The sequence below is a fragment of the Dendrobates tinctorius genome, unplaced genomic scaffold (genome assembly GCF_039654945.1).
Source record: "Dendrobates tinctorius isolate UK_male_01 unplaced genomic scaffold, ASM3965494v1 ptg000192l, whole genome shotgun sequence".
NCBI classification, from domain to species: Eukaryota; Metazoa; Chordata; class Amphibia; order Anura; family Dendrobatidae; genus Dendrobates; species Dendrobates tinctorius.
The window spans coordinates 5,081,811-5,100,571 of record NW_027361859.1 but is presented as its reverse complement, the minus strand read 5'-3'; the positions used below and the strand labels follow the sequence as shown (position 1 = coordinate 5,100,571).

The 18,761-nt window shown below is 43.3% G+C and overlaps 1 protein-coding gene across 1 annotated transcript in view; it reads right to left on the bottom strand.

The window, feature by feature from the left end:
* The window catches only part of LOC141055828 (uncharacterized), a 143,695-nt gene that overhangs the window by 122,511 nt on the left and 2,423 nt on the right, over positions 1 to 18,761 (bottom strand). The window contains exons 2-6 of the mRNA XM_073552546.1: positions 9,219 to 9,368; positions 8,910 to 9,089; positions 8,704 to 8,827; positions 8,525 to 8,622; positions 8,236 to 8,326 (exon numbers count right to left, since the gene is read on the bottom strand). Of these exons, the coding sequence (XP_073408647.1) occupies positions 8,236 to 8,326; positions 8,525 to 8,622; positions 8,704 to 8,827; positions 8,910 to 9,089; positions 9,219 to 9,368 (643 nt within the window). The remainder of the gene's footprint in view (positions 1 to 8,235; positions 8,327 to 8,524; positions 8,623 to 8,703; positions 8,828 to 8,909; positions 9,090 to 9,218; positions 9,369 to 18,761) is intronic.

The following is an 18,761-nucleotide window of genomic DNA, read 5'->3' as shown; positions in this document are numbered from 1 at the left end:
CTTAAGAGTATTATTTTGCAAAATTTGTGACACCAGATAAATCCCTTTATCTTCCCATCTTCCGAACCCCACCAGCTTTTTGATCTCTTGCAAATCCGGATTTCGCCACAATGGCCACAATTCCGTAGGCCCATTTATCTTCAAAAGAGACTTACCCCTATCCCACACCTTGAAAATCATAGCCAACGTGGGGTATCGTGCCCCATTTATCTGCCGTCTTCCCACCTCCAACCGGCACCCTGGATATTTCCATACCGATCCTTCCCTCACAATATCACCACCATTGTCACACGCCCCGTCTCTACCCCAACCCTTAAGATGTTGCATCTGGGAGGCTATAAAGTATATGAATGGGTTTGGCACCGCCAATCCTCCCTCCTCCTTCCCTCGATGCAGTATCTCCAAGCGAATCCTAGCCTGTTTTTTCTTCCAAATTAATTCCCGGAATAATGTATTTATTTTTGCAAAAAAGTCCCTACAGATCCACACCGGAGAATTATGTATCAAATATAATAATTGTGGCATCATTACCATTTTGATTAAGTTAGATCTACCAATATTCGACAACGGCAGGCGACACCAAGTATGTACTTTTGCTCTAAATCGCTGCAACAGGGGCTCCAGATTCAGAGCCCGAAAATCCTTCGGGGCAGGACTAACAATTATACCCAGATACTTAAACCTCCGAACTACAGGGACCGGTATCTGCAAATCTGAGAAATCCGCCGGGAGAGGGTCTATCGGCATTAAAGCTGATTTGGACCAATTAATCCGAAGACCAGACCTCAGCCCAAATTCTCGAATGACCTCCATTGCCGGCAAAATCGAGGAATGTACCTTATCTAAATATAGAAGTAAATCATCCGCGTACAATGATATCCTCAACTCCACAGTTCAACATCTGAATCCCATTATTTCTCTGGACTTCCGAATTGCAACTGCCAATGGCTCCACCGCAGTAGCAAATAGCAAGGGCGAGAGCGGGCACCCCTGTCTAGTACCTCTCCCAAGAGGAAAAGACTCAGAGACCCTGCCATTAGCCCCAACCTTCGCCACCGGCGAGCCATACAACAGCCTCACCCAATTTATAAATCTGTGTCCAAAAGCCCATTTTCCGAAGTACCGCCCACAAAAAACCCCGCTCCAAACTATCGAACGCCTTAGCGGCGTCTAAGGACAAAATTGCTCTTCCCCCCAACTCCCCAGAACTATGTTGAATCCCCAAGTATAGTTTTCTAAGGTTCATAGATGTGGCTCTGCCTGGGATAAATCCCGTCTGATCCTTCTGTATAACAGATGAGATAACTCGGGACATCCTATTGGCGAGTACCTTGGCCAATAATTTAACATCTGTTGATAATAGGGAAATCGGGCGATATGAATCCGGAACCTCTGGATCCTTTCCGGGCTTTAATATTAAAACTATCAAAGCTTCCCTCATAGATGGCGGGAGGACCCTCTGCCTTTCAGCCTCTTCAAATACCTTAAGTAGCTTAGGTAGCAGTAAGGGTGCATAGGTTTTGTAAAACTTGCCAGGCAGGCCATCCATTCCTGGAGCCTTTTCATTTTGCATCTGACCAAGCGCCTCCTCCAACTCCTCCAACAGGATGTCCCGATCCAATGAATCCCTATCGCTATCAGCCAATGCAGGGAGAGAGAGAGCATCCAGGCACTGCTCAATCTCAGTCTCCGTGAGACTGCAATCTGATGTGTATAGTCGCATAGAATACCTCCTTATCTCACTCACTATGTCCGCACTGTCTGTCACAGGACCACCCGAGTCCGTTTTTAGCCTATTGATATATGAAGATCCGTCCTGTGCTCTAATGACCGTGGCCAATAAATGTCCTACTCCCTCCCCCTCTATAAAATATTTTTGTTTGAGGAAATAATGTTTATTTGCTGCCGCCGACATGAGGTTTTCCCTGAGCGACCCCTGTGCCTTCTCCAAAGCGTTTTTAGTTTCCTCTGTCGGGTTGAGTATCACCGCAGCCTCCGCAACAGACACCTCCTGGATCAGACTCTGGGTGTAGCGTCTATTTTGGCTTTTCCGTGTGCATATTTCTCTAATATATAAGCCCCTGACATAGGCTTTCATGGAATCCCAGACTATGTGTGATGATGCAGAGTACTCATTAAGTTGAAAATATTCTAGAATGGCATCATGCAAAGATCCCCCTATAAGCTGGATCCAGAAGGGATTAAGCTTCCAGATAGGTCTAGATAGGGTGAGGGGGTGTCCCCATGAAAGTGTGACATGTAGCGGCGAGTGATCATATACACTTCTAGGCAGGTAGGCCACCCCTCGTACATATGGGGTCATGAGTGTATTCCCAATGGCCAGGTCTATCCGTGACATAGCGTGGTGGGAGCTAGAGTAGCAGGAAAACTGTCTGGCTGTGGGGTTTTGGACACGCCAAAGATCTACCATACCCAGCTCCACTAACTTTCTAGCAAATGAGGTTGAGGCTGCATCTTCTGATATGTTTCCCGAATGCAACTTATCCAAATAGGGATGCAAATATGTATTAAAATCTCCTATTAGAAGAGTCGGCGCAGGGGGAAAGGAACCCAAAATAGACAAGATTCTTTTTACTGGTTCGACTGAATAGGGCGGGGGGATGTATATGGCAACCAAAATAAATTGTATACCGTATAACGTGCAAAGCAAACATACAAATCTACCCCCAGGGTCAACCACTGATTTAGTACATGAGAAGGGGATGGACCTGTGCACCAGCACACTGACACCCCGCGCATGGGTCGAGTACGTGGAATGATATTCATGTGAAACCCATCCCTTTCTTAGCCAATGAATATTATCTTTCACCATGTGGGTCTCAGACATACACAGGATAGCCGGGAGAAATTTCTGCATATTAGTAAATATAGCACATCTCTTATTTGCATCCCCGAGCCCCCTAACATTCCACGCTACAATATTAAGTGATATCGCCATAAGAGCAGACTAAAAAATGAGAAATCGGAACATACTCCACTCCCGAGGGAGAGAGGCAATCTCCACCATCCCTCAGTACAATGAATTGGGCGACACGGCTGACGCACATCACATCCCACAGAACAATTAGGGAATACAACAACAAACGAAAAAAACAAAGGAGGGAGAGGGAGCACTGCACACCAGTGCACAGCGCCCCTACCCCCAAACACAAGTGTAACTTGCACATTTCTCTCAAATAGAGAGAATCAGGGCTAGAAAACTCGCCCAGAGTCAACGCAGGGAGAAGGGTCCACAGCTTGTCACTGTAACGAGTGTCCACAGCAATCCGGTCAGCTCCCGCCCTGAATCCGAAATGGAATGAACAGTAGTAATTATACCAGCATAGCGTCCTAGACAAAAAGGAGTAACAACACCTGGTGGCGAAAAAAGGGAGAACTTCAAGTATTCTTCCTCCTCATGGACCTCTCATTAATATCCAGCCAGGACAGCGCCATTCCCGCCGTATCAAAAAAGTGCGTTTCTCCATTCACATCAATCCGCAGTCTAGCAGGGTACATCATGGAATATGTCACCTGTAAGTCACGTAGGCGTTTTTTAATCTCAATAAATTGCGCCGTTTTATGCTGCACCTCCAGGGAAAAATCAGGGAAAATGGAGACTTTCCTCCCATTAATAGCAAGTTCCTTAATGTCTCTGGATCTGCGCAGGATAGCATCTCTATCTTTAAAGTGTAGGAGCTTGAGCAAGATGGGACGCGGGGGTGCTCCCGGCGGGGGGGCACGCGTAGGGACCCTGTGTGCTCTCTCAATAGTAAAGAATGGGGACAAAACATCTTTACCAAAGGTGTCCATTAGCCATTTTTGAAAAAAGCCAAGTGAGTCAGTCCCCTCCGTCCTCTCCGGAACCCCCACCAGTCGCAGATTACTTCTACGGGAGCGGTTCTCTAAATCATCCACCTTGTTCAGCAGTATTGTAATATTTTGCGTGGCTTTTCCCAGCTCCCGTGTTATTGGTGGCAATTTATCCTCCGTCGCACCAACACGCTCCTCCAGTTCCCCCACCCTGGCAGTCACCCCCCGCAGCTCTTGTTTAATACAGGCCATGTCCTTGGTGACAATCTCCATTTGATTACTTAGAGTGGCCAGTGTGGTATTGCAGGAGTTAATTGCTGCGAGGATTTCTCCCAGCGTGGGCTCAGCAGTCACAGACTCCGGCTGCTCCCCATCCCCCACTTCTTCCTCCTCCAGCACAGGCCCCTGTGTCTGCACGTGTCGGGCTGAAGGGGGGCCCAGTTTACTCACTGTTCCCTCCCTGGAGAGATGATCCTCCAGCTCCACGCTGCATCCAGCGTCTGCCTCAGTCTGTGCAGTGGGCGATCGAGCAGCAGCAGGAGGCACCCTTGCATATCGTGCATATCCCATCGCTCCACTACCGGCCGACTTGTTGTTTGCTGGCGCCATCCTGGATGTAGCAGAGGCGCGCCCCGGCGTCTCCTTATCTTTTTTACTGCTGCGGTTCGACATGGCCCAAGGATCCTCCGCTGTCTAAACGCCCAGGGAGATATTGCAGCCCTCCAGGTCAGTGGGACTCGTCAGCAGTGCCGGTAATCAGGATTTATTGTCGGATCCGGGCAGGAGCTCTCTCACTCCACGTCCTCCCTACATGAGGTCCAGGCCACGCCCCCAGCATTCTTGGTTTTTAAAGGAATTGTTTTTTTTTTGTTTATTTTTCAGTCCACTACATGTTGGATTGGGGGGTGGGGGGTGTAATTAACCTTTTGTTTGCACGAGTAAAAGAAGAAACCTTGGCCATTTAATTAACATGTAAATACAGTGCACAGTAAAATAGTTAATTCAGTAGTGAAAAAGGAGTCCATCCACCTATTATAAGCTGGTTACCCAAAGTGTGTGCTTGTCTATATGCAAATGAGAATCTCTCCTGCTTACTGAATGAATGCATTAGGTGAAGCTAGTGTGTTGATGTAATGTATATATTATGATGTAAAAATAATAATTTGCTAGAATTGGGTTAATAGCAAATTGGTTTGGGTTCTGTTTTCCCTAACATGTAATTGTACTGATTCTGATTAGTAGTAACATTATTTTGTGATCTCCATGAACATGATTGTACTGGTAATTATGATCATCGTTGTTATGCAAATGTGAGTGACATGAATTTGATGTGTTTGATAACTGGTATCAGATATTTTGATATTATGATTTATTTCAGTGTATAAGTCCATACACATATGATATATTTTATGTAGTAGTTATTATCTAGAGTAGAAATATTTGCTACAGTAGAAAATTTCAAAGGTCATTCTGGGCACAATTAATTTTGGACCAACAAACCTACAGTAATTTTGTTAGATTCATTTGATCAAGGGGTGGAAAACAAGCCACCAGGACTGAGTTATAGTAAACAAGTTATTCTATTTTGGACTGTTGTTTTGGACTGAGTTAGCTCTGCCAAGACTTTGGAACTTTCAAGTATGATTGTGAATTTCACTTTCCCTTAGTGCAGGCGGTGTCTTGTGTGTAGACTGAAGATGTCCAATTGAGCGCTGAGACTGAGCCCAGATGATGCTCAACCGTCACCAGGGTGAATCCTCATGACTGCCAGCTGATGCAAATGGAATATAAAGTGAGGCCCTGAACAGCTGCAGCAATAGAAGATGAAAGGACTCTTATGCTCAGTCATTGGACACCTGCACCGAGGGGTTAATGTCATGAAGGGCAGGGACAGATTGCTCTTTAGAGTCTGTTATTTTGCTAACAGGGAAAGTAGTGAAGTCACCCCAAAGTGATGAGGGCATAATACTCCCCGTGCTTCCCTGCAACAGAGACCCATTTAAAAATTGCGGTCAAGAAGATCCGAAGAAAGAAGATTTCTACAGACATTTGATATTTCAGCACCCGCTGGTCCAATGTTGTTTTTGTTTTGATTTTTTCCGTTTTAAGCCCAGGATGTAGTTTTTTACCAAAACGGTTTTCTATTGATAGCAAATAAATAAATATATATAGGAGCAATGCAAATAATGATAAATGGTATAGTTTAGTGGCAGGTTAATTAATTAAAGTGATTGAAACCAAGGGGTGGAATGTATACTATGAGTTATTTTTATATGGTTTCAATCAGTTTAATGTAATATACACTGAGATGAGGTAAGCAAAAGGTCACTGAAACTTACTTAAGATAATGGAATGTAAACTACTGGTCATTTGTTTATCCATCAACAAAGGACCATTGATATTCAAGGCAACTACCCTAATTAGATTGGGTGTGTTAACTTTCCCCATGGATGTTATCATGTGCTTTGAAGCCCCTCCTCCAGCTTGCTGCATTTCTGCCATGTGGCACACATGAGGCCCCCTCCTCCAGCTTCCTGTATTATATACTGGTTAAAACAGGTATTGAGGGGATGTGTTTATAGCCAATAGACAATAGACTTGTGACATCATTCCCCACATGGTGGGGCTGGACAGACCTTTTAGCTGGACATTTAAAAGAACCAGGACACATGTACTCTCCCTTTTGGCTCCTGGAGGATGACTGGTCGACGTCTATCTGAATAATGTAACGTATGAATAATACTTGTTTCTGATTAATGCATATGTATTTATAGTTTTATACTGTTTATTATTTGATCTTATCACTTATTAATTAAATGAGTTTAGTAAATTCAATTCTTGTGTGAGCATTTTCTTATTCATCACAATCCATTGGAACCCTTACAATACACCTGCGCAAGGCAGATCTAAGAAAAAAACTCTCCAAAAGGCATAATTTTTGAACGGTTGAAAGAAGTCATTGCTTTTTTTTTTTTTTTAAGTCATATGATTTTTATTTAAAAATTGTCAGCATGAAACTTTGACAATACATTTAACTTTAGCATATAATATAAGCCATGTTCAACCTGACAGGTGATATAACTGTACTTACATCCTAAATCCCCAACCCTCTCCCCATCCACCCTAACCCCATCCCTTTAAATCATTGCACTTATCACACACCATGACACATTTTGAATCTTTTTTCCAGACAGCCACTTAAGATCCCTGTTTAAAGTACCAACACAGAGAGTCAAGGGCGCGTAGGTAGACGCATTCTTTCTCTCATAAGAGCCTCCGAAGCCAGGCCTGGGTGCTCCATCCAGCCACCCCACACATTCTCAAACTGCATGTATTGACCTCTTTTCGCATATATGTTCTGTTCCATCAAAACAATAAAGCTAACCTTATTAATCAGTTCTTGTCTAACTGGCGGTTTGTCATCTAACCAGTGGGCCGCAATGAGCTTTCTGGCAGCATATAGGATTCTGGCTATGGTCAGCTTCCCCCACTCATCAACTGCAATATCCTCCATGCATCTCAATACACACGTCAGCGGGCTCCTTATAAGATCCACTTCCATTACCTCCTGAGTCAAATTAAGTGTTTGTACCCAAAAGTTCTGTAGGGCAGGGCAGGACCACATCATATGTAGGAGATCTGCCCCATCCTCAGAGCAACGCGGGCAGCAGGAATCCCCCTCAGGCCCGCCCTCTTCATCCAGACGGGGGTCCTGTATACCCTATGTATTAGGTAGAGTTGTGAGACCTTGGGGATGAATTGTAATATGCTCTCCCACTGAGATTGGTCCCACATCCTCTTCCCATTTTTCTCTGGACTTAGCCGGGTCCCTTACTAGGAATGAATCCAAAAAAACCCTATATACGAGTGAGATGAAACCCCTAGTGCCCCTCAGTGACTCTATAAGATTCACCATCACATCTGATTGCACCACTATTCTTGATGTTTTAAGCTGTCGATCAACTGCATGCCGCAGCTGCAGATATTGAAAAAAGAGGGATGGACTCAGAGGGAACTCCCTCCTGATCTCGTCAAAAGTCTTAAGCATGCCGTCAACCAACAGCTGTGACACAAACCATATCCCGACCCTTCTCCATTGAGCAAATCCCCTCAGACTTATTAACTCCCCCAGTCTCGGATCAAACCAAACCGACGAAAAGCGTGTGAACTCCGTAATGCCCAAGTCATTGCTTTTTCACAGCCCCAATGTCCTTCTCTTGGAAGGGATACCTACCCTGTTCAGAATACAAATTTAGCAAGACATTAAACAGATTCCCCCAAAATTAATTTCTCATAGCTAAAATTATGCATTGCGTGTCATTTGGCATACATAGCAGTACAGAACATAGTGTGAGTTCAAGAGAATCAAATATATATTCATTCCAATCATTGAATAAGTAAAATATAGAGGCCACTACTCACTTGTCCTTTCGTCTGAAAGAATCTCCTCTCTACACTCCTCATCAAACCTCACATATGTCTCTGTAATATTAATATGGGTCAGATCTTCACCCTGAAACAAATATTGTAAAAGTCACAGACAGATGGAGAAGTCACATCTACGATCAGCTCTAATCCTGCCATCTCCACCGTTCTCATTACACAAGTATAAAACATATAATACTGGTGGATAAAACAAGACTGAACACAAGACCTTCACAGCCATCTACACATCATAGGGGAGGTCTCATGACACCTTCTCTCCATCTACCTGATGATCCTGAAGAACATTGGGATCTTCTTGTTCACAGTCCTGTGGAAGAAGAGGACGGGGACATCTCTCTGGTGTTGTCCTCTTATTGGATATAACTGGAGGAAACAGACAAGACTAAATACCCACGGTCTATAATTATCTGTATGTAAATAATTAATTCTGTCCCTGTATATTACCTGGTGAAGTGAGGGGCTGGGGAACCTCTATTATGATGTCTTTGTACAGATCTTTGTGTCTTTCTAAATACTCCCACTCCTCCATGGAGAAATAAATGGTGACATCCTGACATCTTATAGGAACCTGACACATACAATGATACCGTCATCCCCCGATCCCTTCATAGTGTTACTTTATAATGCCCCAGCATTCCCAGCAGTGTCACCTCTCCAGTCAGCAGCTCAATCATCTTGTAGGTGAGTTCTAAGATCTTCTGGTCATTGATGTCCTCATGTATCAGGGGGTGAGGTGGAGGCCCTGTTATTGGGCTCAGGGGTCTTCCCCATCCCTCAGACACAGGGTCCTGACAGCGCTCACTAGAGGTCTTCTTCACTACTGTGTAATCCTGGTTATGGAGAGACACATTAATAAATCTCACTACAGACATTTCCAGAGTCCTCACCTCTCCAGTTTTGTCCATCTGTTATTCCCATAGATAAGAATGATGTAATGTGATGTCATCAGAATCTCTCACCTCTCCAGTAAGCCGGAAGAGGATCTCTAGGGTGAGGTGTAATATCCTCTCTGCCATCTTGTCTCTGCCCATATCCATCCTTGATGAGTCAATCAGGAAAATTCTCTTACATAGACGATCTCCACTGAGATGATAAGATATTGTAGACACCTGAATGGGAAGGAGACGAGCTGATAAGTAACATCAAAAAGAATCCTGTGTAATAACACAATTACTAGAAGCTTTATATCCAATCACTGGCAGCATAAATGATGCTGACATGTATGGCGCCCAGGCCCAAAAGTTACCCTGAGACCCAGAGCAATTTAGTTATGCCTGTTCACATAAAAAGTAAGAAATGTTCTACTCTGGGCCAGTCTGGAGACCAAATTCAGTCATTCAAATGAATGGATTGGAGAAAAAAAATGTGGTCAGCAAATAGATGGCATCTGTGTGATAGTCTTTCTTTACAGACTGCTTGCTGGGAATTGCTTGGGAAACCGCCTAATGCACCTCTGTGTTTTTATCCCCTTGGCAATGTACAGTGTGTCCTTAAAGTCATGGTGCATTTTTGACAGTCACTGGAAAGCAACAAAAGACGATAGAAATGTGAAATCTGCTCCAAATAAAAGAACAACTCTCTCAGTTTCATACCTATTCAGAGCAGCTCGATGTGGGCTCCATTTGTTGCCCTACACACATCCCAACGATAGTCAAGTTCTCGCCACACACGTGTAAGGACGTCTGGTGTAACAGAGTGAATAACGTCTGTGATCCCCTGATTTCGGTGTTACACCATCATCTGCACATGTGCACACGCTGCCACATCATCCTATAGACACTGGGAGGGTTTTCCTTTTATTTGGAGCAGATTTCACATTTCTATCATCTTTTGTTGCTTTCCTGTGACTGGTCAAAAGTGCACCATGACTTTACGGACACACTGTATAAGGCAGCCCTACATACAGGGTCTCGAAAAAGAATTCATACCCCTTGACATTTTTCATATTTGTTCATAGTTTTTCATGTTTCATGTTTTTTTTTTCCCCTCATAGACTGTAAGCTTGCGAGCAGGGCCCTCATTCCAAGCTATGAGTAAGGACCCTCCAGTCCGAAACGCGTAAGCGTCTGTCACAATGGTGAACCATATGTTTTTTATGCTTCTATTCTGTTTTTAATCATTTTTTTTGGAATAAAGTCTTTTGATTTTAACCATCCTTTGGTCGAAGTTGCTGGAACACCTCCTGAGTATTGTGCCTACAAGATTTTCCAGAATCCAAGTTCCCTGCACTGCCCAGCATTGATTGCATTCCTCCAGACTCCGCATTTGCTACGGTTTGGTGAGCTGACAAAATTTTTTCCCTCATTCCTCTTGGTATTTGTTATAATCTATGTGATTATTGTTATGCTGTAATGTCTATCGTCTGTACAAGTCCCCTCTGAAATGTACAGTGCTGCAGAATATGTCGGCACTATAGAAATAAAATTTATTATTATTATGTTACACCCACAAACTTAAATGGATTTTATGTGATCCCCCAATACAAAGTAGCAAGTATTTGTGAAGTGTAACGGAAATGATACATGTTTTATTATTATTATTATTATTATTATTATTATATTATTATTATTATTTTAACAATATAAATGTAACAATTGTGACATGCATTTGTATTCAGCCCCTTGTAGTCTGATACTGCTAAATAAAATCCTGAGTGACCAATTGCCTCCAGAAGTTACAGAATCAAGTAAATTGAGTCCATCTGTGTGTAACTTCTACTCGGTACATCTACATTTGTTTTGTGAAGACCTCAGAGGTCTGTTTGAGAACATTTTGAATCAAAGAGTATCATAAAAACCATGGACCACACCGGACAGGTAAGGGATAAAGTTGCAGAAGAGTAAAGTAGGGTTAGGTTATAAAAAAAAATAGCCCAAGCTCTGAACATCTCACGCAGCACTGTTAAATCCATCATCTAAAACTGGAAGGAGTATGGCACAACTGCACACCTACCAAGTAGTGATGAGCGAACGTGCGCGGATAACCTGTTATCTGAGAATGCTCAAGTGTTATCCGCGTATCTTGCACATGCTCGGACAATAGGACAATATGTTCAAGTCCCTGTGGCTGCTTGTTTTGTGGCTGTTAGGCAATCCCTGCATGTGTTTCAGCTATCTGACAGCGGCAAAACATGCAGTCGCAGGGACTCGAACATATTATCCAGGCATGCCCAAGATACTCGGATAACACCAGAGCATGTACGTTATCCCGAGCACATTCGTTCATGACAACTACCAAGACATGGCCATCCACCTAAACTGACATACATCCCAAGCAAGTAGAACACTAATTAGAGAAGCAGCTAAGAGGACCATGGTCACTCTGGAGGAGGAACTACAGAGATCCACAACTCATGAGGGAGAATCTGTCCACAAGCAACTATTAGGGATCGCCCACATGAGAGTATAACACGGCCGACTGATATGGGACAATGCAGATCTGGAATTTTTTTTTCTCATGACGATTTGACATAAGAAAACAATCACAGCATGCCGCAAGTGCATCCGTTAACAGAATAACGCACACCCATACAAGTCTATGGGTGAATTTGAAACACTGGACTGCACTCAGATGTCAGTCTGGAATAGTAATAGAGTACACATCACTCCGTCTTCGAGGTGCACGGAAAAGGATACCACTCCTCAAAACGTATAGTATAAGAAATTCCGGCACTCAAAAGAAGTATATGCAGAAGAAATTTATTTGTACAACAGATTCTCCCAAAACTATATGACGTTTCGGTCTACAACTCAGACCTTCATCAGACTGGGAACAAAAGACAGAAAAACAAAAATTCAATTAAAAACATAAAAACCTGTTATGAATGGGTCACCGAGGAGGAAAAAACCTAAACATGCTAAGCCCACAAAAACCAGAGAGGTTGGTAACTATGCAGATTGCAGATCCCTGATCCTAACACTCAACTAGCAGCAGCCGTGGAGCATGCCTATGATGAACCTAGACGCCTCGTCATGGCCGGAGGACTAAATAAGCCTAAAGGAAGAAAAGGGAAAACTAACTGTCCCAGAGCAGACCCCAAAGGAATAGACAGCCCCCCACATGTATTGACGGTGAAACAAGATGAAAACACAAGCAAATAGGTAGGAAAATAGGCTGAGCAAACGATGGGGCCCACACTAACTAGAAAGGAGAGGAAAGGAAAGACACTGTCTGCAATCTGCAAAAAACCCTACAAAAATAAAGTCCAACACTTCTGATAGCAAAATTAACCCTGAAGTCACTAGACTTCTCCCACTATATCAGCACTCTGAAATATTCCGAGACAGAGCAAAAAAGAGGCCAATCTAATAAGGGACAAAAAGCAAATTGGCAAACACAGATAAATAAGAGTGGAAATTCAGCACAGCCCAAGCCGCGGCTGGCTGACCACACAAAAAAATGAATAGAACAACAAAATCAAGAGTGAACATTAGCAGAAAAACTTAGCTTGAGCTGACTGGAACAGAGCTGAGAACCAAGACCTGACAAGCAGAAGGAATCACCAGCACCAGAGTAGGGCGTCGGCTGTCTTAAATCCAATCTGAGATTCCTGAGGTCCAATCGTCATCCTCATTATCAGGTGGCAGATCTCTACTGATTAAATCAGCCTCACTACCTCCTGTTACCACCAGAGGGAGCCTGACTGGTAGACCAGAAAATGAACTCACAACAAAAACCACTGTGTTTCAGAATCAATATTACAAGGGCTAATGGAAGACGATACTCATCATAAATGTAGAAATATATGACAAAAAACGAGAAACACCAGTTAACACAAGGTTCACACTTCATATATGGCAGAAGTGTCTAAAATGTTGATAATGTAACATAGTTACTTGTAACATGTTTAGTTGCATACAGGAAAAAAAATGAAATAAATTTTGGAGAAATTACCAGACCAAAGGAAATATACGAGAATAACTAATACCTAGAGGTATGGTGATATATGTGAGCATGGAAAGTCCATGGAAGGCAGCCACGATAAGTCGCAATATTCTTTGTAGAAATGAATAAGAGTATTAATAAAAGAACATTCAAGGTCCTTATGTATTTCTATGCGGCCGCACTCTCCGCTCCCGAGTGTCGGCGGCAGTGCCAGGTATTAAGATGCAAGAATTGTCCGAGTTTCTCACATGTGTGATCCTGGCATTAAATAAAGACACACAAACGAAATCTGTGTTAGGCCAGGATCACACTTGCAAGAAACTCGCACGAGTCTCGCCCCTCAGTACCTGGCACTGCCGCGGGCACTCGGGACCAGAGTGTGTGGCTGCATGTATTTCTATGCAGCTTAACGCTACGGTCCGAGTGCCGATGGCAGTGCCAGGTATTGAGGTGCGAGACTTGTGCGAGTTTCTTGCAAGTGTAATCCTGGCCTTAAATGCAATATCTGTTTACTTTTTTGTAAAAATGGTGTGGACTCCCGTGCAATTTTCTGCGCCAGAGAAGGAAAGCCAGCGACTGGGAGCCGATGTTTATAGTCTGGGAAGGGGTTAATAACCATGGATGTTCCCAGGCTATGAATATCAGTCCGCAATGGTACACTTAGCCTTTACTGGCTATTAAAATAGGAGGACACCCCAAAAAAAAGATGTGGGGTCCCCCTATAATTAATAGACAGAAAGGCTATGCAGACAGCTGGGGGCTGATATTCATAGCCTAGAAAGGGACCATGGACATTGCACCCCCTCCCCCCCGGCTACAAACACCAGCTCACAGTTGCCCCAGAAATGGCGCATCCCTAAGATGTGCCAAATCCGGGACTTAGTCTCTCTCTTCCCACTGCTGTGTAGCAGTGGCATATAGGGTAATAAAGGGGTTAATGTCACCTTTGTATTGTAAGGTGATATTAAGCCCGGCTTAGTAATGGAGAGGTGTCAATAAGACACCTATCCATTACTAATCCTATAGTTTGTAAAGGGTTAAATAAACGCACACACAGTAAGAATAAAGTATTTTAATGAAATAAAACACCACAGTTTTCCCATTTTATTATACTCCTAATCCATGTGAAGCCCTCGATCTCCTGATAAAAAAAACAATAAATAAACACAAATACTTCCTGTTCCGATGTAGTCCTTAACCGCTTCCCGACCACCAACGGTAGATAAACGTCGGCGCTTGCAGGGCTTTGTGCAGTGCCGACATTTATCTACTGTCGGTGGTTTTGTGCCCCCCCCGGGACCCCCACGTACCTTATAATGCAGGGATCCCGGCGCACAATGCATGCTGTGACCCCCGACCTCATCGAGACCTGATTGGTTCAGGTCCTGATGACGTCAGATCACAGCAGCCAATGAGGGAGCTCGCTGGGAAAAGTTTGTTGTAGCAACAAACTTTCCCAGCGATCTGCCTTATGAAAATGCTGTTTCTCCTCAGATCTCCTGTCAGTGAGAGATTTCAGGAGAAGCAGTGTTACAAGTGCTGCTGGCAACAGCTGTGCCAGGCAGCAATTGTGCTATAAAGTTAAAAAAACAGTTAAAAACACAGAAAAGGCAGGTTAGGGCTAGTAACAGTTAGGGTTACTGTTAGGCTAAAGTTAGGGTTACGTCAGTCAGTCACATCACGTCAGTCAGTCACGTCACATCAGTCAGTCACGTCAGTCACATCATGTCAGTCAGTCACGTCACATCAGTCAGTCACGTCACGTCAGTCACGTCACGTCAGAGTTTTCTATTTCTGGAAAAAAAAAATAAAAAGTAATAAAATGGCCCATCCGTATTATAGTACAGAGGAAGCTTATGCACCTTTATGTTCTGACAGTGAAGAAAGTGCAGTGTCAGAAGGCGATGTGGATTTCGTGAGCTTTAGTAGCAGCGACAGTGATAGCTCAGAAATGAGCAGTGATTCTGGTCCATCTTCACACACAAGGACCAGTACAACAAGAAGGACAAATAGCGCTTGTGGAGAAACGTCTCCAACTCAGGGAACAATGCCCAGTACTAGCGCTGTCCCTAGTGCTCGTGAATTGGCGCACACCAGTGTCCAAGGGGCTTTGCCTCTTGATGTAGCATTTCCCAGCTGGGAGGATTCGGATTCGGCTACTCCATTCATCCCTAACTTTAATGCCATTCCTGGTATAAATGTGGAGGTGGAAAATTTTGGACCAATTAATTTTTTTTATTTGTTTATGACAGATAGCTTGCTAGAGCATATTGTCCTACAAACAAATTTATATGCGTCCCAATTCATCAGCCAGAATCCACGATCCTATTATGCTAGGTCAAATTAATGGACACCAACTAATGTCCTAGAAATGAAAACATTTTTAGGACTTACATTCGCTATGGGGCTTGTAAAAAAACGAGCATTCGGTCCTATTGGTCCAACCACCCTGTTCAAGCCACCCCTATGTTTTCTGCCGTTCTTCCTAGGACCCGTTATGAAATGCCCATGAGGTTTTGGCATTTTAACGACAATAGTCTATCCCTGCCCAGAGATGCCTCAGAACATGACAGACTATTCAAAATCACACCCATCATCAAAGACTTAACAGAAAAGTTCTTGAGGCTCTACACCCCAACAGAAAACATTTCCATTGATGAGTCCCTTGTAAAATTCAAAGGAAGACTGCACCTCAAGCAATTTATTCCTTCTAAGAGAGCAAGGTTCGGAATAAAGCTCTATAAAATGTGCAAGAGTTCAACCGAATACACATCTGCTTTTCACATTTATGAGGGGAAAGATAGCCAACTAAACCCACCAGGATGCCCTACTTATCTGGGGACATCTGGAAAAATTGTTTGGGAGCCGATAACTCCATTTTTACAAAAAGGCTATAATCTGTATGTTGACAACTACTACACCAGCCTACCCCTATTTAAAAGTCTGGTTGACCATAATATAGGGGTTGTGGGACTATTCGCAAAAACCGTCAGGGGTTTCCACAATCGTTGGTCAACTAAAAGTTCCGAAAGGGGCAGTCAGGGGCTTTACGCAATGGAGAGCTGCTTGCCCTTTAGTATAAGGATAAAAAAGATATTTTTATCCTGAGCTCGATCCACACAGATGCCACAAAGGCATACCATCAGGGATCCACTACTCCAAAACCTGTGTCTGTCATTGACTACAACAAATATATGGGGGGTGTGGACCTTGCAGATCAGGTTCTACAGCCATACCAGGTATCAAGAAAATCATATACCTGGTATAAGAAGTTAGTCATTTATTTGTTTCAGGTGGCCACATATAATTCCTTTGTGTTGTACAGAAAAGCTGGAAATACAGATACTTTCCTTGATTATCAGGAAAAGGACATTGAACATCTTGTTTTTTAAAATTGTGTCCCCGCCAATCCTTTAGAATCTGAAGATGTTAGAAGACTCACTGAGCGACATTTTGTTGCACTCATTCCAGCAACTGAAACAAGAAAGAACCCCCAGAGAAGATGTCGTGCATGTTCCAAGAGAGGAATGAGGCATGATACCCGCTATTATTGCCCACAATGCCCATCATTGCCAGCCTTATGCCTCCATGACTGCTTTAAAATCTTCCATACAGAACCACGTTTTTAAACTTTTTTGACATTCAATGCAGTCACTTTTGGGGGTTTATGCTGTCCTGGCACCTCAGGGACTCTGACAATGTGACAATGACACCCTCAAAACATTCCAGCAAAATCTGAACTCCAATATGGCGCTCCTTCCCTTCCGAGCTCTGCCATGCGCACAAACAGTGGTTTATCCCCACATATGGGGTGTCAGCATACTCATGACAAATTGTACAACAACTGTAGGGGTCCAATTTCTCCGGTTACCCTTTGGAAAAAAAAATTGAGGGCGAAAAGATCATTTTTTGTGGAAAAAATATGATTTTTTTTATTTTCACGGCTCTACATTATTAACTTCTGTGTAGCACTTGGGCGTTCAAAATGCCCACTACACATCTAGATAAGTTCCATGGGGGTCTAGGTTCCAAAATGGGGTCACTTATTGGGGGTTTCCACTGTTTAGGCACGTCAAGGGCTCTGACAATGTGACATGTCACCCACAAACAATTCCAGCAAAATCTGCTCTGCAATATGGCACTCCTCCCCTTCCAGGCTCTGCCATGCACCCAAACAGTAGTATTCTCCCACATATGGGGTATCGGCGTGCTCAGGAGAAATTGCTCAAGAAATTGTATTGAGCAATTTCTCCTGTTACCCTTATGAAAATGCAAAATGTGAAGCTAAAACAATTTGTGAAAAATGTTGCTTTTTTTTATTTCCACGGCTCTATGTTATAAACTTCTGTGAAGCACCTGTGGGTTCAAGGTGCTGAATACACATCTAGATAAGTTCCCTAAGGGGTCTAGTTTCCAAAATGGGGTCACTTGTTAGGGGCTTCCACTGTTTAGGCATGTCAGGGGCTCTCCAAACGCAACATGGTGTCCACTATCGATTCCAGCCAAGTTTGCATTCCAAAAGTCAAATGGTGCTCCTTCCCTTTCAAGCCCTGCCGTGCGCCCAAACAGTGTTATTCTCCCACATATGGGGTATCGGCGTGCTCAGGAGAAATTGCTCAACAAATTGTATGGAGCAATTTCTCCTGTTACCCTTATGAAAATGCAAAATATGAAGCTAAAACAATTTATTTGTGAAAAATGTTGCTTTTTTATTTCCACGGCTCTATGTTATAAACTTCTGTGAAGCACCTGTGGGTTCAAGGTGCTCAATACACATCTAGATAAGTTTCCTAAGGGGTCTAGTTTCCAAAATGGGGTCATTTGTTGGGGGCTTCCACTGTTTAGGCATGTCAGGGGCTCTCCAAATGCAACATGGTGTCCGCTATCGATTCCAGCCAATTTTGCATTCCAAAAGTCAAATGGTGCTCCTTCCCTTTCAAGCCCTGCCGTGCGCCCAAACAGTGTTATTCTTCCACATATGGGGTATCGGCGTGCTCAGGAGAAATTGCTCAACAAATTGTATGGAGCAATTTCTCCTGTTACCCTTATGAAAATGCAAAATATGAAGCTAAAACAATTTATTTGTGAAAAATGTTGCTTTTTTTATTTCCATGGCTCTATGTTATAAACTTCTGTGAAGCACCTGTGGGTTCAAGGTGCTGAATACACATCTAGATAAGTTCCCTAAGGGGTCTAGTTTCCAAAATGGGGTCACTTGTTGGGGTTTGCACTGTTTAGGCACGTCAGGGGCTCTCCAAATGCAACATGGCGTTCGCAATCGATTCCAGCCAATTTTGCATTCAAAAGACAAATGGCGCTCCTTCCCTTTCAATCTCTGCCTTGTGCCCAAACAGTATTATTCTCTCACATATGGGGTATCGGCATGCTCAGGAGAAATTGAAAAGCAAAATGTATAAACTATTTTCTTCTGTTACCCTTGCGAAAGTAAAAAAAAAAAAAGTCTCAAGGAAAATTTTTTGAAAGAAAAGGAAATGTTTATTTTTCCCTCCACATTCCATTAATTCCTGTGACGCACCTGAAGGGTTAGTAAACTTCTTGAATGTGGTTTTGAGTACCTTGAGGGGTGCAGTTTTTAGAATAGTGTCACTTTTGGGTAT